Consider the following 25,635-nt stretch of genomic DNA (forward strand, 5'->3'; position numbering starts at 1 on the left):
ATTAGTTTCACCTTTTAAGTTGCATTACTGGAATAAATGAACTTTTGCACGATATTCTAATTTTTCACCTGTAGTATTGAAAATTCAGATTGTGAACTTCTTCGAGCCTACCTAGAATTTTAATAAATTTAAAGCACAGTTACAGCCATGGCACTTTAGCCATTTTTCTACACAAAAGCAGACCTGGCCTGTATCTTTTAACAAGGCTCTGGTTCGGCAGAAGAACTTTAATCTGCAGAGTGGCTTCTCAAGAATTAGTCAAGTAATCAACTACCTTGTTTTAGGTAGACTCAAGAGGCCCCGAGCCATTAAAAATGTAACCAATTTTGCACTGCATTCTGACTATTAAAAACCAAACAATTTTCAAAGAGGGACACTAGAATAACCTCAAATTTATTTTTATTTTAAAAATCTACTGTAATTTATCACACTTTGCTACGTTACAAAAAAAAGTTGCACACATTAATACTTTGTTACAGACAATAAGGCTCCATATCAATGTTAATTAGTGGGACTACTGGGAAGGCAGGTATAGGAAGATGGCAGAGTTACTGAGATGAACATTTTTAAAAACACATTTCACGTTCAGTTTTTCAGGAGAGCAGCAGTATTGCAACCGATTAGCTTCATGAGTACAGTACCTCTTTTTAATATGGCAATTAGAAAAATCTTTTTCACATTGTTTATCTGGTAGTGGGTTAGAAGGGCAGACTAACTTAGAGATCTCTGCTCTGAATATAGGCAGTTTAATGTCAACTCTCAAATGTGGCACCAACAAAAAAATATGGCAGGGCGAAAGGGAACCGTTAAGCAATTGCTGTTGTGTGATGGAGTCAGTTTATCTATTCATGCTGCTGGACATCATCCTGTAGCTGCTGTGCAGTTTCATACTACTCTTACTAACAAATGCCAGAGCAAAACTAGCATGGTTTAACTGCCAATCTGACTCTCTAGGTGCTACTGAAAAATGTCTTAACGTTGAACAGTTAAACAAATTGACAAGAGGCTGCTTGGAATTGTAATTCACAACAAGAGTTGTGCCAGACATTCCTCATCCCACCACTGCATGGGCCCCGATCAAGCCCCTCACAATGACACACACACAGCTCTACTTGGCCAGGCACCCATCACAAAGACAAAAAAAATGGAGTTACCTACAGCTACATAACCATGGAGCTTGGGCTAGAGCAAGTATAAGTATCTCTTGCATCAAAATGAAACTTGGTCCCTACATTTTCTAAACTTTTCCATTTCAGATAAGTTCAAGTGGTCTGAAAATTATATCTTTGAAAAAAATTCCAAAACCGGTTCTTTAACAGCCTTTTCTTACCTAGCTTTGTTTAGGATGCTAAAGTGCATCTCCCTTTGAATCCAAGGTATCTTCCAGCCACTGATTGCATCTGTTGCTGAGTTGTCCATTTCATAGAAGTAGACAAGAGTGCTCAGATTCTAAATAGTAGATACACCAATCATTCAAAAACACTTAAGATGTCCTCATTTGTAAATTTCTCTTCCATGCTGGCTACATCCACACAACCCATTTAAGCTACCTTTTTTGAATTAATCCATGTCCATGGATTAATTCGCATATTGTGCAAATCCAGGCTGTTTGATAATATACCAATTCATCTGTTAGGTCTCATCCCAAGTGTATTGTGTGGGCACAACTTTTGAGATGCTCCTTTCTTTAACAAAAAAAACCTCTCAAGGTAAAACACCTTTGCCAGGAAATTTGATTTTGAAAGTTTACTAAGAAAAAAAAATCAAAATATTAGCAGCCTGGCAACTAAATGTTGATAGCTTTCCATGAGGAGGTGTCAGTAATCAGGGCCAATAGCATCTTCTCTTACTGATAGCTATCATTAATGAAGAACATAGGAGCACTTATCAAAGTATCTGGGGGAGGGAGCTTTATTTTTATCATGTTTGACAGATAGTGATATCAATAATTGGCACAATCACATGTTATGACTAAAAAAAATGGGCCTTACCCTCTGGAAATAAACGTATGCCCTGGAAGTCCCAAACATGAAAGGTTGGTCATTCTGCTGAACCAAAAAAATCTAAGGCCGAAAACTACCAGGGGAAAAAAGTAATTATGATTCACAAGTGCTTAACTACTCCTACCATTAGCTGCTGGAGACGAAGGGGAGAGCAGTATCTCCAGTCAGCTAATACTTGACCCTTCCTGGACATTTAATAGATACACTTGGATGAAAAGTAGTGGTTCACCTACAAAAAAAATGCTTTATATATATATATAACTTGCAAGGGGGAAGGGGGAAATAATCAGTGGAAGGATTCTACCTCTACCACAGTCCAATCCCCATGGGGGGATGACATGTCCTCTGGGGAGAAGCTTGTCACAGAAGTGATGCTGGCTCGTGATTCTTCCAAAGGGGAGATCAGTTCTGTCCATTTGCCAATCTCTGCTTCGCTGTTCATGGCCCCCTTCCCACTGACAGCCCCAGGAGGTGCTTCTGTTGGGAAGAGCAGGGCTCGGCTGATTAGCTGCTGTACGACTGTAGCCTGGAAGTTTCCTAGCTGAAGAGCCTGTTCTCGGGGGGTGGCACGCAAGCAACGGCTCCCATCCTCTTCATCTGGGCCAGGTGTTTCAGCACCACTTTCTACTTCATAGATAGTGGAGAGGATCTCTGGTGGACATGGATCCCAGGGGAAGGGCAAGCCAGCCCCATTGTCACCTACAAATAGGGCAAGGAGCTTGGGTTGGAAAGGATGGCCCTCAGGATTGGTAGCGGTCACAACAGACACAAAGGAAGGGACAGACAAGAACAAAAAAGAAAAGGGAAAGTGGAAAGAGACTAGGTTTTAAAGGGGGGGGGAAGGGAGATGCTTCTCAGATTTGCAAGAAATACATTCCATTGCAGTTATAGTGCCAATGCTCGGCTGATAAATGTTGTGTCCCCAACTAATTCATTTTAAAATGGGTTCAGAGATTGTATTGGGGCATGTCTCCAGTACGAGACCATTTTTGCATGCTTGTGTACTGCTAGTTGGCTCCACTGGCTATGAATGAGAACTGCTAGGACTACCTTTTTGGGAGACCTATATATATATATATACTGTATTTTTCAAACTATGACACACTTTTTCCCCCTTAAAAAGTGGGTGGAAATGTCTGTGCGTCTTATAGACCAAATACGGCCCTGTTTTTAGCTTCCCAACTCCCCCACTCTGCATGTCCCGTTTTTGCCCAAAATGGGCCCATTTACGGTGAAAACGGGATGCGTGAAAGCCTTGGGAGGCCTGCAGAGTGCTCCTGGGGGCTGGGGAGAGCAAAAACAGGATGCATGGGGGGTTCGGGAGGCCGAAAGCAGGCCCATTTTTGGCAAAAACAGGACACACACAGGGTTTGCGAGGCCTGCAGAGTGCTACTGGGGGCTGAGGAGGGCAAAAACCAGATGCGTGGAGGCCAAAAACTATTTTTTTTCTTGTTTTCCTCTTCGAAATCTAGGTGCGCCTCATACTCTGATGTGTCTTATAGTCCCAAAAATACGGTATATATAAAACCAGCAACCCTTTACTTCCTGAATAGCTCCCCCCCCCCCTAGGAACTGTTCACAACTATCACCTCAAACTTTCTCAGAATCAGAGAGATGCAAAGGTTCTCAGGACTGATTAAAACTTCATTTTAACAGGATCTAATTTATCTATAGACTGCTTGGTTCCAGGTTCTACCAACCAGCAATAATGAAGCAAAGAGAAGTTGAAGGACTTGAGGATTTAATTTGTTTCTCAGCTTCTATTAGCAAACCAATTAGTATGAAATTATTTATCTAATTATGAATACTAAAGTAGATATCAAAGCTGAATCATTTTTGAATCCACAAACATGCTATGTCAGGAAATTACAATGTGAGTTTTCCTCAGTGGCCTTCCTGCTATTCCAGTACATCTATGGCCTGAAAAGATCTAGATGCAATCAATCTCCTGTAGAATAATTGTGATCGTTTATTACATTTAATAACTGGGATTTCATTAAAGGAAATCTGCCTTGGTTAATTAGCAAGGGACTTTTAAGCTAATCAACCTTTTGTTCATTCCAGGGAAGCAGAGTATTCTTAACAAATGGCTCTCTAGACTTTCCTGTGATAGAAACATGATAGTTTCAATGATTTGCTTCTTATGTTCAGCTTTTTGTTGTGGGAATTTTTTCTTTCTTAACATTCAATCAAAAATCTATTAAATTTAGCCCTGATTTTTAGGGTATAGACAATAAACGTGCTTTTTATGGCTGGGTTCGTGTTCTCCTAAACTTCAATATGGCATGTTTGCTTTTGGCTTAGTATGTTAATGAATCCACCCAAGGTTAGGATATTTGCCTACTAAAAACAGAAATGTGCATGATTCCAGAGGAAAGAGTGACGGACAACTTGGATCAAATTGTGAGCCCCATAAAACATCTAACAGCCAAAGCATTTTGTGGAACTCTCAACACTATTATGTTGCTTAGTCCCTTGCTCTGCTCTCTAAATCAGAGGTCTCCAACCTTGGCAACTTTAATCCTGGAGGACTTCAACTCCCAGAATTCCCCAGCCAGCTTTGCTGGGAGTTGAATTCTGGGAGTTGAAGTCCTCCAGGCTTAAAGTTGCCAAGGTTGGAGATCCCTGCTCTAAATGTTCTTGGAGCCTAATGCACCAAAAGATGCAAAATCCAATGGCATGAAGAAATTGCAAAAATGAACCTTTACCAAAGGATAATTCAAGAAGTCATCCCCCAGGAGCTCATGGCTGCTGAGCAGGACGAGGACCTCAGGCTATTCTGATGGATCAAACTTTCCTGATACTTATTCATATATTCTAAATAAAGTTTGCTTCTCCCACATGCCACTCATATATTTGTCCAGTTCATATATAGCAAACCCCATAATTTCTGTTTGCATTCTAGATGCTATTAGTTATTTTCTTTCTTAGACCCACAACATCCTGGTGGGACTTCAGAGACAAATCATTACAGCTATTTTATTTGGCACCCTTCTTTCCAAGTTAAAAACTGCAAGTGGTATGGGCGGGTAGGTGGAGAAGACAGATTCTCTGGAAAAACAATACAGGCCACATCAGATAGACAAAGTGATGCTTTATTTTACATATTGAAAAGCTAAGAAGAAGTTTATTCCCACCATTACCACCACCACTAAGAAAAGCACTAAAATATACACAACTTTCCCAAAAGAAGTCTGTAAGAAGTTGAGAGAAAAGATTTTAAGACACACAAAAACAAGAAAATGCCCATTTGGCTAGAGACACAGATGGAACAGATACACAAGGAGGAAGGAAGTCATCTCCATTCCCTACAGGATACTATTGCACATTAACATACCACAGGTTGGCCCATCCAACACAGACAGGGCAGGATTTCTATACATTACCTGCAGCCAGACTATGAGCGGCAGGGAAAGGCTGTGATGACTCTTCTTCATGCCCTCCAGTCTTCAAGGGCGTTGGGGTGAGGTGCAAGTGTTGCTCCCAATCCATGGGGATCTTGCCGCAGGTCTCCTTGGCGCCCTCAGTGGAATGTTCTTCGCTGTCTAGGGAAGAGAGCCCAGGACTTTTGCCACAGCTGTCAGTTGAATGGAGATGGAAGGCACCAAAAACATCACAGGAAGCTGCAGAGTTGGTCGAGGCTGGGGTTTCTGTGCCAGCATCACCAGAACCTGGTTCGTCCGACTCCTCTACCGAATGGGGCAAATGGGACTTGGTTGGGAGAGGTGACGTCAAGAGGCATACTGTTTTGGGAAAGCCTGCTTCCTTCAGAAGATCTGCGTCCAGTTCGGCTTCCTCCTCGGAGGACACAGTGGGTTCAGTAGGTGGGTCTCCAAGGACTTCATCTGCTGGCAGGGTCTCTGCCTCATCATCTCCCTTCTCCATGTGGATGCCCAGATCAAGCTCACCAGGAAGGTCCTCCAAGGGACTCAGGAGCTGATGACAAGTTTGTTCCAGTTTCTCATCTGACTTGGACTCCACTCCAGAGCTACTGTCATACTCCCGCAGCTCTTCAGGTGTGCTAGTTTCACTGCTGCTCTTACCTGCCAGATCAGGCCCACTTAAGGTGCTGGATTTGGAAGATGAGCCCCCCTTCTCTGGGGAGAGAGCTTTCAGCCCTGTGCTACTTAACAGCAACTCTGGCATTTCAGTCAACTCAGTTGGGTATTCTTGTAACAACTCCAAGCTCTTCAAAGGCAAGCTCTGAGGTTTGTGCATTGACAGCTGAGCAGTACCACTATTTGGTGAGAGCTCCCCTGAAGGATGAAACAAGAAGTCTGGAGTTTCGTATTGGGTGGCCTCTTCTTGCTTCATGTTACTCATGCATTCTTCTGGAATGACTGCATCGTCCTCAAGTTCTCCAATGGTGGGATATTCATCTAAGCTGCTAGACTGATCATCATAGCCTGCAAAGGGCTCTCCAGGCAACTGTGTAGGAATTGAGGTTGCTGCCACAAACACAGGGAGACGGGTTTGGTACTGACTAGCTGCTCCCATTACTAAATGATCTGCTACTTGGAGAACTTCCATGAGCTCTTCATTTTCAGCATGAATGGGGACACAATGCACACCATCCATCTGCTGAGAAGGGACTATTTTCTGTGCAAACTCACTATCCTTAGTTGCAAGATCTAGGGGGCTCTTCAGTTTTGCATTTCCTACCTCTAGAGATGCCACTTCCTTCTGCAGTTCTTCCTCTGAGTTCTGACCCAAATTCAATATCTTGTTCACCATTTCCAATTCAGTGCTGTCATTGTGGCCGGCTGCTAGAGATTCTGTTGCAGTTTTTAAGGTAGGGTCAAACTGGCTAACGGAGAGGGAGTGCTCTGCTGAAAGACTGGACTCCTCCTGTGGCTCTGCCAATACTACTAGCTTTATAGTTTGAGTCTCTTCAAGCAACTCAGACTCTAAGGTCAAGGATTCAGAAGAAGGAGATCGCTCAAGCATAGGAATGGACTCGCGTATTAAAATCTGGGAATCCTCAGCTGGAAAGGATGTTGCTGAAATATCATGTACGTCAAGAGAAGATGTGTCAGGGCTGTGCAAGAAATGGGGCTGCTCAATAGCCACTGGAGCATCGAAATGAGATGCTTGTTTTCTGAGATGCTCAGAGTCCATGCCTCCTTCTTCATGCCGTAAGGTTTCTGCTGGAAAAGTTTGGCGAGAGAACTCCAACTGAATGGGAGGAGATGTTTCACAAGGGAGTTCTGGCTCTAAATTATGTATTTCATCACTACTACCACAACGTATCTCCAGGACATCAGCAGTGGACAAGTGAGGCATCTCACTAACAGAGGATATACCGATAACCTGTGGTCCAGGGCAGACCAGAGGTGCTTCAAGGGGTGTTGGAGGCAGCCCTTCTGAAGCGTTTATGTTTGTCTGTTCAGCTCTGCCTTCTTCCAAGTCTCCTGGTTCCATCTGCTCCATCCCTACTGCTGTTATGCAACTGTTTGCAGTCTCCTGGGAGAGTGGCTGGTCAACAGTTTCTTCTGCTGCTGCGGATTCCAACTTTTCTAGAAACTTTGCATCCTTGTTTGAAGCACTTTCCGCTTCCTTGGTGGTTTTCTTGCCATTCCCTTCCTTGGCAATGGTCTCTTGAGGCTTCTTTTGCCGGGATACTTGCTCACGACTGGAAGGAGTATCTTTCTTCAGAAGCTTCTTGCCTGAAGGAGACAGAGATTTGGGAGAAGAAGCAACAGCTCTTGGAAGAGTGGTTGGATGGAGACTCCCACCAGTTGCCTTGGCTGGAATTTGGGGCTTACCGGGATCTGAAAACTTCTTTGTTGCAAGCCTGCTGTTCATAGGTGCAGCCACATTCCTCTCTCTGAGATTTTGCTCAGATTGTGATTTAGAGGCCGAGTGTTTGGGATGCTTTAAGGTAGGTGTCATCTTCCCAGAGGAGTTGGCGCTTGAAACCTTGGCCTTTAAAGCTGTGGCAGCTCTAGAGGCATCTGGAGTAAGAAAAGACATTTTACATATTTGTTTGGAGTCGAAAAGCTTTACACGTAATCTATGCAGAATGCCTGAAAGCCCTCCAATAGCCTAAGGCTTGTTTCTAACTACAGCTGCCCTTCTGCTTCAAGGTTCATATTCCCTTGCAATTGAACACGACCTTCCATTTTAGAACGGATTTGTTCATAAAAAAAATAATATAGTGGCCATGCTTCAGTGGTCATGGTCCCTTTCTCAATGGGCTTACTGATGATGTCATTTTTCACTCCTTGTACTTGGCAGGCACCAAGTCTGTTTTGGGATAAGCTGCACTTTTTAAAGTATTTAATGCTTAGTGTGACCTCCCTAACTTCTCCAGATGTGGAATATTAACTATTCCAATCACTTGTGGTTTTGCTAGCCGATTGTTATGGCAGTTAGAATTCAGCACAATCTCTTCGGAAGACACACCAACAAAAGCTGCTATGCGCCCCCCACAAAAAAGCCGCTATGACTGGAAATTATGGAAGCTGAAGTAAAAAACATTAGAAAACATTAGAGGAAAATGATGAAATGGGAACATAGTTCTATTTATCTAAGAGGCGGAAAAACCCTGCCAAGAACTTACTAGCAGAAGTGGTATTTAGCAGGTTCTGACCGGTTCTGGAGAACCAGTAACGGAAGTTTTGAGTAGTTTGGAGAACCGATAAATACCACCTCTGACTGGCCCCACCCCCATCTATTCTCTGCCTCCCGAGTCCCAGCTGATCGGGAGGGAATGGGGATTTTGCAGTATCCTTCCCCTGCCACGCCCACCATGCCATGCCACTCCTACCAAGCCACACCCACAGAACTGGTAGTAAAAAATTTGAATCCCACCACTGCTTACTAGGTGTTTTTAGTGAAGCTACCCTTTGCTGCCCTGATACTCCATTTGCAACGTAGATAATTCTGATTGATCTTAGAGAGTTATGATCCTTGAATTGTAAAATAATCCTCTATGTTTTGAAAACAAAAATCACTGTGAAAATATTGAAAGAACATTTGTATAATGACCTGCCTTTAGCCTGATCACTCCCAGCTATATGTAGCATCTAATAGTTCTGTGAAGTGTGACCTTTCCCATTTAGACAGTGCAAAGTTCAGGTTTTGGTAAGGCAGATGGGGCATTTGTGTTATGACCACAGGCTAAGTACCTCTCTGTGTTGCCGGTGTGTTTTTCTGCTGCTGCGCTGACATGGCCTGACCAGCAGGTGGTGGTGTTGGCTTATGTTTGCCCACGTTCTTATCATTAGTGGCAGTTCTGTTTAAAGAGGATGAGGTTGAATTCTTTGTTCCTGGCAACCAAGTCCTGAAACAGACAGCAAACAATTATGCAGAGCAGAAAACCTTGTCCCAACCCTTAGAAAACATAGAAGGCACAATTGTCTCAGCAATCTGGTGCCTCAATGCAAATGCACTTGAAGCTTTTGCCAGTTCAGAGTCTATGAGCCAATCCTGAAAAGTACCAGCTTTTAACGCTTGCAGTAAAGAGAAAAGGACTACAGTTTTTTTTATAAAAAAAACCCCTTCAATTATCTCAGCCATTTGATTAAGAACCAGATGGGGTGTTTCCATGTTGGTTAACAGCTTGAAATATATTCCTTCTAGCTGCCCACCTACCTCTTGCATCGGATGGCATCTTCCAGTATTCAAATAAACTGGGGCAAGGGAGAATAAACACAAAATAGCAATGTAGCCATTTCCTCCAATTATTTTCAGTATCTGGAGTCATTTCAGATTCCCTGCATCTGGCATATATTCTAACCTACTCTTATCGCTTTACTGTTCACCCATCTCCTCTCAATTCTTGCTGAGGCTAAAAATGTGAGATTGCAGCAATATAATCGGAGTGCATATTCAATTATCTTTCATTTGGAGCAATTAGAATTTCAGAATGTTTGATTCTCTGCCCAAACCTTTGTTTCCAACTACATTCTCCGAGACTGGCATTTAAGGCTGGACTGGGATTTCTCTTTCAGATAACCACCTCACTTCTACACAACTAACACAACCCCAAATACAGTTCAGGGTGTGGCTTAATCCAGCCTTTCTTAACCTGATGCCCTTTAGATGCGTTAATTATCACTCCAGTTTTGCATACTGATTGAGAATTCTAAGCTATGGTCAAAAATGTTTCTGAAAGACACCAAGTACTATTGTATTGTATTGTACTGTAAGTTGCAGGAAGGCTGAATTAGCTAATCTGATGGGCTTCTCTAAGGAATCCAAATGTGACAAAATTACATATTCCTTCTTTATTAGAATGACTGTAATACTTTAGAGACTATGAGGCTAGTTACTGTACCACTAAGTTAGTGTTTAGCCATTTATTCCATTTATATCTCACTTCAATCCAATTAAGATCTCATACTGGTGCACAGAAATATATATATATATATAATTTCTGTGCACCAGTATGAGATCTTAATTGGATTGAATATGGGAGGGAGATCACTTTTCTGTGATGAGCCGAAGGACAGAAAGAGGGAGGAGTGATCTCCCTCCCATATTTGGGCATACCAGGGGTTGTAACACAAACACATACTTATTTCCCTGGCTTAGCTGATAAAGGAGAACCGGTGGTGTAGTGGCTAGCAAGTCTGCCTAGTATATAACACACCCCAGGTTCAAATCCCAGTAAGGGTATGGCTAGCTGATGAGAGCTAAATAGCTTGAAATGGATCCATACTGGTCTCCCTTTATTTATTTATCAGCACAAATACAACATACATATATATATATATATATATATATATATATATATATATATATATATATATATATATATATATATATATATATATATATATATATATATATATATATATATATATATATATATATATATATATATATATATATATATATATATATATATATATATATATATATATATATATATATATATATATATATATATATATATATATATATATATATATATATATATATATATATATATATATATATATATATATATATATATATATGACTAAGTCTTTCAAAGTAAAAAATAACATAATAGAAAAACAAATATAAACAAAAGTAACTGTCAATGGTGTTGATCTTCAAACATTATATGAAAAAGCTCTGTTTTAACCTGTTTGCAGAAGGCTGTTATAGAGAGAGCTTGGCATCTTAGCGATACCTCCTAGGTCAATGAATGGCGCTCTGCCCGGCTGGAGAGGGGGGTTGCCAGGCGGTTGCTTGTGAGCTTGGTCACCTCATGGCTGCTTCACCCCTGAGGCTGTGCCCGGCTCTTCGGGAGCCAGTTCGCAAGGGAGCAGCCGCCCGGCAACCCCAAAACAATAAGCCCTCCCCTATAATAAGCCTAAGGCCATATTTTGTAAGTAAAAAGAAAATAAGACCCTGTTGTATTTTGGAGGAACCACGGTAGATCAGCAGCACTCCAGGCCAGGAACACAACAGTCAAGCTATCTGGGCTCAGGACAGTAGATCCCACCAAACGGAAGCCCTTGCACTGGAACAGCTTATTCAATACTTTTATCCACTGATTGTGGATAGTTAGAGCCCCTCATTAGATCTACAGCTGCATCAATGATAGTATGCAATAGTATGTACACTTGTATACTAGACAATAAAGTGGTTTGCCTTGCTACAGAGGCGTACCTTGGCTTTAACGTCAATAAGCTGGCAGCCCTCCATTCTGCTAATAATATGATTTACTCTTATTACATTACCGATCTAAATAAGCTTGTGCACTGTTTGCGATATTCCCTTCTTTCTTTCTAATGCTTTTAATTGGGGGTCATATCACATTGCTATGATGTCAAGAGAGACAGTGGTGCAATGGACAGAGTGCCAGAGTGGCCCTGCAAAAATCCAGGCTTCTAACAAGACACAGACATGTCACTCATATGCTACAAGGACTGATTTAATAGGACACGTGCTTATGCTTTCCATATATGCAACCTGACCTGTCTGAAGGAATACATTATATTGATGTACAAACAATGGCTCCCACCATAATTTCACAACTATTCCCGCCACCAAGACTCTGCTTTAAACCTCAAAAAACCCGGCATTTCTCCACAAATCAGCCCAATCATACAAAACATTTAAATGTCCCAACTCTTTGACTGGTGCATCTGAAACTGATACCCAAAGCCGATACCTGGAAGTTTTACTCTGTTCAGCTCTGCTGGGCTTTGTTGGAAGTGCTTTTGATGCTGATGGAAGAAGAAAAAAAAAGGCAACATCTTTAACAATTGACAAATTGCAATGAACACATGCAAGGGTTATCTAATAAATGTAGGACAAAGGAGGGTTCCTTTTTCACAGGACTGAACAGTATCTCGTGGCTTTTAGAGAAACATCAGAGAAAATAGGGAAGATGCAGCATCCTCAGAATTCAGTCTACCACGGCTTAATGCCGGGAATCCCGCTTGCCTGGTTACAAGTTATAAAAAGCCATCCAGTATCTAGTGATCTAGGAAAAGAGATCTATATAGTTCTTGCATTCTTCCCAACAGTTAATACTAGATGGCTCTCAATGCTTTTTTTCTGAATTAAAAAAAAAATCAGTAACTTTGGAACACTTAGTACACTTTGAAAAACATGACTAAAACCATCATCAAAAGATGCAGGAATGAACCAAGTCCAGGATTAAATTACTCCATGCTGAAAAACAGGCAAAGCATACCTGTGGGCTGTGTGGTCACCTTTGGGAGTTTCGGCTGCACTTCCTTCTCCGCAGCTGTCTTTTCCGAAGTCTTCAGTCCACTTGCCTTGTCCACTGTTGCCTTTTTCATTGTCGCTCTAGCAGACAAGTTGTCAACGTTACTACTAGTCTTGGATGCTGGCTGCTTTGGCTGCTGCATGTTGGCCTTCCGAGCAGGTCCATTTCCAATTGTTCTGGAAGCTCCACTAGGAACTGAAGGAAAAGCAGCTCCAGGGGCCGCTGGCTGCTTCTTGTTGGGAACCCTGTTTGGTGGCTGGGGGGGCTTGCTGGCCTTTTGCTTGGCAGCAGGGGGACAAGCAGTTGGCACGCCCTTCCTAGCAGTTGCCACCCCACTGGTCTGCGAAACTGAGGTTCCGCTAGCAGCTCTGCCACCGTCATCCATCTTCACATTCACAGGCTCCAGGCGGGTGGTATGTGTCTGAATGGCTTGGCAGGTTGCAGTTTTCACTTTGGTCCTGAGAAAGAGGAGCACTACAAGGTGACACAAACCATACCTACTGCTGGACCCCCAAGAAGACTCATTATATATATAGATAGATAGATAGATAGATAGATAGATAGATAGATAGAGAGAGAGAGGGAGGGAGGGAGGGAGGGCGGGAGGGAGAGGGAGAGGGAGAGAGAGAGGAGAGAGAGAGAGAGAGAGAGAGGAGAGAGAGAGACTGTGACTATTCCCCTTACCAATTGTGGAAGATGGCACTGGATGCAAATGGGATTGAAGTCTGTACTGACAAAACACAACAAGGAAATCCGAATACGCCGTCATCTGTTCACTGATACTACTACCCTTACTTTATTGTCAAAGGCTTTTACAACAAAATTCACGTCTGAAATCACGTACAATAATAATAGCTAGGGTGTCACAAAACTCACCTTCTAAGGAGCCCACGTCAGAGCAAAGCAACTTTCAGCTTGCTATGGCAAAGGTAAACAACCTCATTGAGACCGCACACTGCCAGGAGCTGCATTCCCAAAAAAACAGATGGACCCAGGTCAAGGTACAGTTTAAAAGACTGAAATTAGATTCCTATACACACTGTTGATTCATTTTCATCTAAAGCATATTCACACTTCTGCTCTCCTCTAAGTATTACTGCCTATAAAAAAAACATGGCAAAAGAAATTGACCCAGCAGTCCTACGATATATACAAACACCAGTGTGTATATGTGGGGCGGTGGGAGGGAGGCAGAAGCAATTAGCTTTCTGAATCAGGAGGCTTTGCCCTTCCAGAATCTACAATGTGGGTGATAAAGGAGATTCTGAATGGGAAATGGAAGCTTTTCTTCTCTCTAATTGTTACCACAGAAAGCATCGATGCATATTTATCTGTGAGAGGCATGCAAATTTAATAACTGGCACACAACACAGGTTCCTTAGATTAGTGTTGATCTTACTTATGCCCCTAGTATTTCTGCCAATTTGTGAATTGTTATCTATGAAATATGGCAGAAACACCAACTCATTGCAACAAGAATCAGAATCAGCAATTATTAGATTCAGGCTACCTGGAATGCAGAAAGGAGTCCAAGCCACTAACAGCACATCCATGTACATTGCTTGGAACTACTATTACTCATAGAGAGACAGAGGCATCCCTGCAAAACTTACAATAAATACGCCCCATTTACCATACATCCTATCTTTCCTTTCAACACAAAGCACTCCAAGTGAGGGTTTAGCAGGACAAGTTTCCTTACTAGTCTTTAATCTAATTTGCTTTGAGGATATAATAAGCAAGGCAGCAGTTATCAAACATGGAAGGTCAGGTTTGGAAGAGACCACCCTTATCCCATGCAGTCTCTCATCCAATGCATGAATCAACAACTACAATATCCCCAGCAGAAGGTTATCCAGCCCTTCTCTTGCTTAGCAGCTTAGGAAATTGTTCTTGACCAAAATCTACTCCTATATAATTTAAACCATTCTCTTGTGCCATGTCTTCTGGACCAACTTTACCTGTTCCATATTCTACGTGACTGGCATTCAGATATATTTCTATGTACTCTGTCATCCTTTACTATACTCCAATTTTCCTACCGTTTCCCTGAAAATAAGACCTCCCTGGATAATAAGCCCAACTGGGCTTTTGACCGCATGCGCTAAAATAAGCTCTCCCCTGAAAATAAGCCCTCCCCGAAAATATTGCAACACAACAGCAGCCATGAGGTGACAACGCTCGCTGCCTCCTGCACCTCGAAAATAATAAGACCTCCCTGAAAATAAGGCCAAGCGCTTATTTCAGGGGTCAAAAGAACATACGACCCTGTCTTATTTTCGGGGAAACACAGTGTAACACTTTTCATTTGCATTGTATGGCATAGAGCCTGGATATCTGAGAGACCACTTATCTCCAATAGTTTCGTCCCACCCAATGCAATGAAGCAGAGCAGGTGCACTCACGTCTTCTCCATTAAATATGGTTATCTTGTGGGACTTACGAAGTGGGCCTTCTCTGTTACAGCCCCCACCCACTGGAACAGCATTCTCCCCCCCCCAAGAGATAAGAATGGTTTTCTCTCTCTCCTGGGAGTCCGGAAAGCCTTAAAATCCTGGCTCTGGTCCCAGGCCTGGGGTTGACAGTTCTCATTGTTAATGGCTCCTCTTTTGTTTTGTGGGTTTTGCTTTGTGAATATTTTATCCTGGGCTGCCTTTTGATTTAACATTTCTCACTGTGTTATGATTTTTAAATTTTGTATGTTGCCCAGAGTCGACTAGAGTTGCTCAGCCAATAAATTTAAATAAATGTGTTTCTACTGAAATTTATGTTTTGGATTTTGTCCAATGTTCCATTGTACTAGATCCCATTCAGTCTTGAAATTGTCCTCCAAAGACTTTGCAATCCCCTAATATCATCTGTAAAGATAATACCATTTTAAAACTGTCATTAAATTATGAATATATTCAATAGCACGGTGGCTAAAACAGAGCCCCTTGGTATGCCCCTCAGTACTTCCTTTATGTGTAACTGTTCAACAGCTCTAGTATCCATTAAACCGTAACATGGTCCAACCCATATTGTCACCTTCTCTATTAGTTCATGGGAAATTGTGTTGAAAAAAGTTGTCTCGTTTTACCAGAATATCTCTGGGCTTCTTTGGCCCATCATCCTAGTAAAATGTTTTTCAAAAAAGAATACAAAGGGTTGCTAGCTACTAATATGTGATCTAGTAATTGCCATGCCAAAGTAAGTACCCAAAGTCAACCTGGTAACCCAAGGGCAACACTTATATATCTAGGACTATCCAAAGGAGAACTACATCACCCCTGGTTTTCTTTATTTTCCCCAATTCTCATCTGAGTGATCAGCCTCATGGTCTTGTCAGCCTGCGTACCCAAGCATTTTGAGATCATTCATAGTAACTGTTAGTACACCACACAAGAAGACTTCCTAATCTTCATGTTGTGTAGTTAGATGTGTTTGGAATGCACCTTTCACTGTTTCCAGCCTACCTGGCTACTTCTAGGGAAAGGATGTGCCGAGACTGAAGAAAGCTGCTGTGTGAAAAGGCATCTGGCGAATGTACCAGTGGCTGAAGGAAACCGGTTATGTAATTAGAAGGCAGAAATTTAAGAAAATTCACAGGAGAGCCTCCTCGGTGTACAGGATGTACATGCAGAAGTTAGAGAACATCACATGGAAAGGCAATTTTAATTCACACAATAAAGCTTTTTATACACATAGTAAACCAGGATCACAAAATACCATCCCATCCCCCTTGCTTGATCAAGAATGTGTTTTATTCCCCCCTCTGCCCAGCTGTTGAAAATAGTTTACTTAGCTATCCCCTTCAACCATGACCTTTTTGCAGGAGAGGCCCTTGTAGCTTAGAGTTGTGAAGGATAACAGAGATAATAGAATGCATGGGAATAAAAAGGGAGGCAGCTGTTATGGTTCCATGTGCAGCTGGAGTTGGAGGAGGAAAAGACACTCATGATTGTTCTGTCCATTACTGAACAAGATAACTGGGAGCTGACAGACAATTTCCGTAGGAAAGAGATAAGCTGAGAACAAGCTAATTGTAGGTTCCTATTAACATTTATTGTGAGAACAGAGAGGCAGTAAAACAAACATCACTGTGGTCAAAGACCTAATAATTTATGGCATTTTATTTTGTTTCTATAGTCTGTGGAGAGTCTCGAGCCACCCAGGTCGTGCTTGTGTCTCAAAGATGCTTTTTCAAAAAGCAACTGGACTTTTTTTTCCCCCCTCTTGAGGAACAACAACAAAATGTTTTGTTTCTCATCCAAGAAACCTCATCAGTTGTGATGCTGCTGCTGCTGCTGGAGGGGAATGGAAGGATAGGTATGATTTCTATATCCATCCTATTTTTATAGTCTCAACTTCAGAATTGAAGAAGCTTGTTGGATGAGAAGCAAAACGTCTTCAAGGAGAAAACAAAGGAAGTCCAGTTGCCTCTTGGAAAAAAAGCACCTTTGGGACAGCCGTGACCTGGATGATTGAGAATCTCCATAGATGTAGTCTCAACAAGTGACTCTGGGCAGCGCACACCACCAAAAAAATAAAAAAATAAAAAAAACTCCACCAGAGGCCCCAGGCTTGGCATATAGCCACGGCTTCAAGGCCAGCAGGGACAGACAGGCTTATCCTAATCTCAGAGGGGAGAATGGGGTTGCAGTAGAGAAGACAAATCTCCTGGGACCCATAACAGACTGAGCTGGACAGAAACCAACCACTGGGAGAAGATGGACCTTTAGGTAACCCATTCCCAAGCCATGAAGGGCTTTAAAATAAATGATTTTATTTGTGCAAATAAAGTGTGCAAATAAAGTACTGTCTGTTAGCTCCCAACACCTTGAATTGCACCTGGAAGCAGACCGGCAGCCAATGTGGCCCAAGCAGCAGGGGTGTGTTACATATGTTGAATATCTGACACCATTCGCTACCCGTGCAACTGCATTCTGCACCACCTGGGAGCTTCCACATGCTCTTCAAGGTCAGCCCCAGGGAGAGCACATTGCAGTAATCCAGATGAGAGGTCACACGGGCATGAGTGTCTGTGAACAAAGCTGTACAGGGAAACAAATTGTTTTAATTTTGTTTCCTTGCCAGAATCCATCCTAAGCTTATCCAAGGCTTAGAGTGTACATGCTTTGGAACATTTTTTTTCCTGCCACACTTTATTTGCACAAATAAAGCCATTTAATCTCTAGTCTCTGTGTTAATTGGTTTTGCAAACTGGATCCAAAAGCCCACTTGGGAGAACAGAGTTACTCAATGCCATGATGGAGCAAGGGCAACAGAGCATTTGCTCGTCTTCAGTTGCCTCTACTAAAGAGTCAGCTGAATCATCTCATCCATTTGTTTGGTTCTTGCAGTGGAAACAACTCCCAAGCATTAGCTCTTGTCTTTTTTTTGGGGGGGGGGGGTTGGAGCAGATGCAAAACAGAGCCAGTAAAAGGATTGTTAAGTGCAAACAGAGTGCATTTAGTGGATCTCTTTCTCTGCAGCACCATTTCCTCACACTTAAGTCACAATCAATTGCAATATCTGTGTTGAACTAAGTTTTATAACCTTTCCCATCATCTGTTGCCAGCAGTTGCAGTTGGAAACCATTTTCTCTTTTCTACCACTATCTAAAATCAATTGTTTGAACACTGTGTCTCTTTTCCATTTGCCCATCTTCTTGACCTCATCAACAGGGGTTTAAAATCATTCTGTTTCTTTGGCAACAAAAGTTAGGGCAGCTTTTCCCAACCCAGTGCCCTCTAGAAGTGCCAGCTGGAAAATGGGAGGTTAAACATCTATCCCCAAAAAAGCAGCCATTTCTCTTAACCATCAATTTTTTTTCTTGTTTTAGAACAGCTCACATCATTTTAAAAACTGCTAATTCATCAAGAGCCTCATTTTGCTTCAATTCTACTCAGCATGCCATTATTATTACTACCACAGCTTAGCGCCCTTACTCCATCTCAGAAGAGCAGGGTCTCTTTATTTTTATTTTTAATACAAAATGTTCACATTTCCCCAGCTTTAAGGGCAATTGTAAGACTAGAAGAGCCTTTATATATTTCTCTCCCAGAAGAGCACCTATCCCTTTGTTTAATGGAAGCTGCAAGAGCCCATGTGAAGATTAAAAAAAAATCAATTGGCTGCAGGTGAATGAGCAAATAACAATTTCGCTCAGCTTTTGTTTTTTTAACAAATCAAATCAAATAAACTGTGGGTATATATACATGTGTGTGTATATGATTTACTCAAAAGGAGAGGAACAAAAAATAACTATTCTTTCCAACAAAGCAGCATAGGGGCGAGGCTACCTCCCATTACTACCGCGTAGACCCCTCCCTTAACAAAGAAAAGGGACCGGCGACCGCGCCTCTGACCCCCCCCCCCCCCCGACGACTCTCAATGGAGACACTTCGAGAGACGGGGACTGTTCCGGCGGTCCGGTTGTTTTTATTTCTCCGCCAAGAGTCTTCCACCGACCCCCATTCCCCTTTCTTTCAGCACTTACCGTCTGAATCCCGTTCCTAAAAATTACCCCGGATTCATCCATCCGTCCAACAAACCAGCCACAAGCGCAGATGGCAAGCAGAGACAACCCTCCTTTTTAAGTTCAGCAGGGCAGCAACCAAGGCAGGCAAAGGCGGGATGGAAACTGACGGGGTTAAAACGCCATTCTTCCCACCCCCACCCACCCACCCACCGGGGTAGCCACAAAGGGAAGCGAGGTTCGTGGAGAAGAGACTCCGGCTCCTTTTCCTGACTTTCCTTTCGGCCGGAAGGCAAAGGAGCCGTGCCAAAACTGCCCAGTTTAACAAAGCCAACAGCCCAGCCCAGCCCACCCACCCAAACAAGGCGCGGCTCGGTCTCTCGCTGCACCTGCAGGCGAGTCGCTTCTAGACGCGCGGCAGCAGCCGCCTAGTTCCCTCCGCCACGCCACCCGCCCGTTCCCCCCGCTTCCCACAAGCGACTCCCCGAAAGCACCAAGCCAGGGGGAGACAGAAGGAGTCACCCCGCGTCCCTCCCTCCCCACTCCTGCTTGCAGTTCCTTCGGCGCCGGGAACCGCCTCGCCAGCCCCGCAGTGCTTCGGCATCGTCCCCCAGCCCCCTTGCATGTGTGGACGGCTGTTTACCTCGCTTGCCTTGCGCCGGGGAGCAGCGCTAACCGTCCGCGCAGCGCAGACCGAGCGCAAACTCTAGAATCAGAGGCCGGTCGGTGCCGCTCGCTGGTGCCGGCGGCCGCTCGCACAGGGCGTGTGTAAAGGACGAGCAACAGCGCCACCGCCGCAAAGTAGGCAATGGGCGTGAGGGCGGGGAAGGGGAGGGGGGGAGCAGAAATCCCCAGCTCAGTTACCTGGCCAGCCAATGGCAGTGCCGGTTGGTATTTGGAAGGGATGATGTCACTCCCGCGAAGAGGCCGGGGCTGAGCTGATCGATTGTCTCCGGCTGCAAGAGGCAGCTATTGTACCCCTTGCCCCACCCCCACCCCATCCCAGCTAGTGTGGCAGCTGGTTAATAGATCAATTCATCCGGAGGGGGGGGGAAGGGAAAGGGAGAAGCGGGGCAGTGCATTAACCCTTTCGCTGCCGCCGTTCTATGAGGCTACCTCTGAAGACCCCTTAACCTCACTCGCGTAGGAAATATAGGTCTGGTTCACGCACCCCTGGGGACGTTCGCGGCGGTCTGTGGCTGGGAGTGTGAAAAGGATTCCTTGCAAAGGAACGGGGAGGGGAGGGGGGGTGTCCCTGTTTCGCAAGTCCCAAGAATAAACCGGCCTCAGTGGTTCAACGGGCAGAGCTGGGTGAGAAGGCTCTACTTTTCCGGAGAGGGAGTTGAGGCTCGGCCAAAGAGCTCATCTGATAGGCCGGACGGGATCCTAGGTGAATCTGTATCCACGCCATCAGAATATTGCGGGCGCCGTCACGCGTAACCATTGCTCTTTTTTCTTAGTATATATTCGTCTAAGTTATTTCTCTAATTTAAAATTCCCTCATGAGAAAAGTGAGATGTCCAAAACAACTCCCACCTCAAAGACATTCCACCGAAACTAATTCTTTATGAAAGCCTATAAAATACCTTTGTGGGCTTTACTACAATCCTGTTGTTGTATGCGTAAGTCCTAACTTGCGTGGTTACCATTTGATTGGTTATTTGCCATCAAGTCGTTGTTGACTCTTAGCAACCACAATAGATAGTCTCCCAGAGGAGTTGTCTCTAACCTGAGTTGTCTCTAACCTGGTCTTTTAAATCTTCCAACAGTGGTGAGTATGAAAGATTGCCTGCATTTAATTGGTAAAACCCAAAGTATTCCCTCCAGCTGAAAGGCAGCTTTAGCTTTCAACAGCTTTTAGTCTTTGATAGTTCTATGAAAGAATCTGGGGAGAACAGCTGTACTTGATTATTTTCATAAGTCAATAACTTCCTGTACAGACTAAGCCACTGTCATTTGGAAAGAGTTGTATTGTCTTCCATTTCCCTCCTCCTGTATTATTATTATTTTTGAATTCGCACAAGATAGAAACCCATGATGAAGCAAATGTAATGACTTAAAATTAATCATTTTAATCAGCCTAGAAATTTTGTCTGTTGTTATTGTAACTAAAAGGTTGCCTTTGATTTGAGGGAAGTTAAAACCCACCCCTCTACTAGAAAATGAAATATTTTAGGAAATATTGAAAGGGCAGAATATTTCCTCTAAAATGGAGGCTCAGCTTCCCCTTCCCCACCTTTGTCAATGGGCCATTAAGGCCTGAGCCAGTCTATTCCACATAACAAAGATCTACCCCTTCAGGCAGACCCATCTAGCAAACAGAAACTCATCACAAGGCACCTGGGAAAATTACATCAGCCAGCAAGGCAAACAAGCTTGGGTCTCAGGATAGCCTACAAAGTTAGCTAAGCCCCCTGGGAGTCTGACAACCAATCAGAATACATTTCTTCCACAGGAACAGGAAGCTCTGGGGTGGGACCCAGAGAGGGCATAAAACCAAGGCACTCTCAGCATCTCTTGTTTTTCTGTTTAGAAGCTCAAGCCATGTGATTCTGTCCACGATTAAACCATCTTTCCAAGCAGCCTCCATGTTTCCAGTGTCTTTTTCCCCACTTGGAACTGAACCCAGAAGGACTTTTCTTCCAACAGACTGAAACTTGAATCTTAGTGACTCGGTGAACATGAATGACCATATAATGTTCTTGGCAACAGGAGACAGAAATGTTCACTGGTACCTTCTTCCAAGTATTTTATTTTCAGCTTCCAAGTCTAGTCTCTGACCGAGATTCATGGTAGCCTCTCATCCAAGAACTAGCCCCGCTGTTCTGAGCTAATCAAATTTGGCTAAGGGCTGCTACCTGTTGTTACCTTTTTAAAGGCAAAGGTAAACTGGTGGTAACCTGCTATTGTAATTCTGAAATGGCAAGTCTACATTTACTTACTCATATATAGATTTTTTCACTTCTGAACTTCTGTCCTTTGTGAGCTTTCCAGGGCATTTCACTGATTTCAGGTGGGCTTTCAAAGCAGATGTCCTGCAGCCATCTTTTCTTTTGGGTCTTTGGCCTGCCACACTTTCTATTATTCTGCTATGCATTTTCTATTGTGGGAAAATGGGAGCGGGGGATTGTAAGGAGTCACATATTATGTAGTCACAACAAAATTCTTTCTAGAAAGCCAAGGTCATCCTTTGTCTCTGCTCCTCTGCATCTGACCGGAATTGATTGGGTGGAACTGCCAGCATGGCAGTGGGAGTGGGAATGGGAGTGGCAGTGGGAGATTGGACCATGTGATGGACTTGTGGGTGTGGGGGTAAGATCTTGAACTTTCAACTGGGTGGGAAAAACCGGGAAGCTTTCAGATTCGGGTTTTCCCAGATGTGCCAACATGGCTCTCTTCATAAATTGGAACTTTGAGCAAAATGTTGCCTTGGACTCTGATTTACTTTTGGATGCTATTTGGAACCCTGACAGCAGATTTAATACTATTTCTCAAAAATTACACATAAGGTTAATTATATCAACAGTGCCAAATTCAACTGTTCTGCAAATGTTCCAAGATTACTTATATTGCTTATGTTTCATTTTTCACAGATATTTTTAATGTGGTGTTTTCCCCCACTGCAAACATTTACATAAGAGAGAAGAGAAATATATGAATGAGCAGAAAAAGAGGCAGATGTGAAACCAGAAGATAACAGAAAACATGTTAACTATCGATAGAATATGAGTGAAATTTCACATCTTTGTAACCCAGAAACTAAGATGATTCTCTTTCTGTAAAGTTAGCAGAAAGGAAGACATGCTAAACCAGGGATGTCAAACTCATATCATGGCAGTGTCACGTGGTGTATCGGGACTTTCCCCCCCCCCCCTTCACTAAACCGGGCGTGGCCAATTGCTTATTTATCTTAGAAAATATCCTGATCTTCTTTAATAAATAATATATATTTATATATAATATCAATATTTAATAATATTTATATCTAATATATAAATAGTAAAATATAAAAACATTTATTTTTGTTGAAATGGCAAAATAGAAGAGTTAATGAAAATATCTTTCAAAATTGCTTCTTAAAATTATCTCACTGTTTGGAAGAAGGTCCAAAGCATGATATACATTATATCAATATAACATTATAATATCTGACTTTCCTTCAACCTTCACCTATAAATCTGTCAACTCTTGCAGCCTATTGAAAGAAGAGAATCGTTGAGATATTGCCTCTACAAGGACAGGGAGCAATATCCCAGGAAGTGAAGCCCCAGGATTTGTATAACGGTATACAAATATACAATTATATTACTATAATATAACAGATGTGTTTTATGCTATAATTCCTGTTGTAATTGGATAAGGGAGGGCGGTTATGGAAAGAAACGAAATGGTCTGCATGCAAAGTGAGGACAAAGAAAGTTGGGGCCTCTATGTTATGATAGGTGAAACCGCCTACTAAAACACAGAGAAAACTTTGCCTTTCATTTGTTTTATTCCCTCTTTATGATTCTTGAGATAGTTTTGATAGCAAAAAATAGTTTTCACAAGTTCTATTAGCACTCTTAACCAGATCTCAGTCCTAGAGTGAATAAATAAAAGTTCTCTTTCCTGAATGATCATGGAGATCAACACGCAATATCATAAATATAACTTAGATAAAGAACTCAGCAAAGGACAGTGTTTGGGTACCTGGATCATAGACTGAAAATCCTTGGAAATCTGCTGTTCAATTGAAACCAGAACTTTTCGTGTTGGGACTAATGGGCAGATAATTAGGTTGCTTTTACATATAATCACTGCTAGAAAGATTATTATATGCACAAAAATGGAAAGACTGCAATATTCACAATTCAGGAATGGCTAATGAGGATGACAGACTTATGAGATCAAGAAATTTAGTTGTCTGACTAGGGAAAGGAGAATAACTATATTTATTTGTGACTGGAAACCACTTAGGGACTTTTTGCTGAAACAAGAAAAAACGAAGTAGTGATTTATGGATTTGATGATTGGAAAAGGTAGACTAACTTTCCTTTGTCTTCTCTCTCTCTTTCTTTGCACATTTTCACATTATGTTTCTTTATTTTTTCTCAAAATTTATGTTGTTTTTATTATTTTAAAAATCCTCTAGTAAAAATTATATATATTATATTATATAATCATTTATGCCATCTTTCTCTATCTCTTCCTAACCCAAGAAGAAAGTACAAGAAAATTTAATTGTACCCATGTAAACATTATCTATTTATACATGTCGGTTTCTATGTTGCATTTAGAAGTAGGATTGCTCTGAAATTATCTTCACAACATCTCTTTGAGGTGAAGATAATATTATTCACCCAACCTCTATCTTTATCCAACAGTTTAATCATTATACTAAATGAACAATGAGGGACAAAAGAAACATTGATCTCTGTAGATTTTATCAGAAAATAATCCTGCTGTGATTTTTTTTAAAAAAAGATGTCGGGTTATAACCTCAACTCATTCCTATGTTTTTATCATGTTGACTAGAATTGACAGGATCTTGAGTCAACAACATTTGGCTGATGACATCTTCTCCAGCCTAGTATTTTTCAATTATTTTTTCACAATTGAGAAAATAGTAAAGAATTTTGCTAATTGTAACACAGTAGGGACAGCTGGTATTAATAGTGTTGGGTGAGGGTGTGCTCCATTACTATTGATCCTTCTAATCTCCGGCTAACTATGTCAGGACATACCAGTAACTATGTTTTCTTAGAAATAGGGTTTGTGGGCCTAATTTACTAGCACATGTGTATGTCTGCATGTCTGCATTCTGTATATGTGCATGTCTGCATTCTGCTAAGTACACAGCACAGCCTACCTACAGAAATGCAGCAAAATGTATCCTACAAATTGAGGGCTGAACTAAAAAAAAAAAATTGTCGAACCTGCATCCCTGATGCAAACACATTTAAATCTGACTTCCAAAACTCTGCACAGGGTTTGGCTGAATACTATGCAAAGTTGCCTTTGAATATTCCAACTCATGAGGACTACTTTACTTGGCAATACTCATCAGCAGGTTTGTTTGTTTTTCCAAACGGGCATTGTTTCAACCATTATGCTTCTGCCTTCTGCCGCTGTGCTCCCAAATGCTGAGGGATTGCTCAGTTAGTTATTCAATACCTGTTGATGTTTTCTGTAAAATGAGGGGTCTGAGGAGTTTATCTGGAAGGAATCAGGAATTCCTTGCTCTGCTCCAGATATTCAGAAGTGTTTTACTTCTCTCAGTTTTCTTCTTTAAGGGGTTGTATATCTTCCACCAAAAAGGCAGGGGGAAGGACTTGACAATGGATGGGCTCCAGCAGGAGGCCAAAAGCTTAAAAGACTAAAACTCTGGTCCCAGTGACCGACTGAGATTGGATCCTACAACATTATCCTGGGACACTTAAATTTGCCTTCATTCATGGACATGACAACGTACAGAATTATAGCCATATTCATTGAAACAAAGGATCAGCATAGCTTTG

General features: G+C 42.2%; 1 protein-coding gene across 5 annotated transcripts; it reads right to left on the reverse strand.

Moving 5' to 3' along the window:
* Nucleotides 1-372: 372 nt before the first annotated feature.
* On the reverse strand, nt 373-20,113 carry PRR36 (proline rich 36). Of its 5 annotated transcripts, XM_081950724.1 has the most exons (8): nt 19,782-19,962; nt 13,555-13,643; nt 12,643-13,152; nt 12,115-12,169; nt 9,134-9,288; nt 7,769-7,957; nt 5,390-7,669; nt 373-2,702 (listed from the first exon to the last, which is right to left on the reverse strand). In XM_081950724.1, the coding sequence occupies exons 3-8, from the start codon at nt 13,061-13,063 to the stop codon at nt 2,290-2,292; spliced, it is 3,513 nt and encodes a 1,170-aa protein (XP_081806850.1). In that variant the 5' UTR covers nt 13,064-13,152; nt 13,555-13,643; nt 19,782-19,962; the 3' UTR covers nt 373-2,289. The 5 variants fall into 5 exon arrangements, with proteins under 5 accessions (XP_081806850.1, XP_081806849.1, XP_081806847.1 ...); XM_081950723.1 differs by lacking the exon at nt 19,782-19,962 and adding an exon at nt 20,003-20,113 and having other exon boundaries at nt 5,390-7,957; nt 12,643-13,136; XM_081950721.1 differs by lacking the exon at nt 19,782-19,962 and adding an exon at nt 20,003-20,113 and having other exon boundaries at nt 5,390-7,957.
* Nucleotides 20,114-25,635: the final 5,522 nt, after the last annotated feature.

The sequence above is a fragment of the Natrix helvetica genome (assembly GCF_964273705.1).
Source record: "Natrix helvetica genome assembly, chromosome: 1".
Classification (NCBI taxonomy): Eukaryota; Metazoa; Chordata; class Lepidosauria; order Squamata; family Natricidae; genus Natrix; species Natrix helvetica.

Excerpts from the sequence above, each read along its gene's own strand:
- PRR36 (XM_081950723.1), bottom strand. The coding sequence starts at position 13,063 with ATGGATGACGGTGGCAGAGCTGCTAGCGGAACCTCAGTTTCGCAGACC. Across the intron at positions 7,958-9,133 it reads CACACCGGCAACACAGAGAG|ATGCCTCTAGAGCTGCCACA; the intron begins GTACTTAGCCTG and ends TTCTTACTCCAG. Across the intron at positions 2,703-5,389 it reads CGCTCATAGTCTGGCTGCAG|GTGACAATGGGGCTGGCTTG; the intron begins GTAATGTATAGA and ends CCCTATTTGTAG.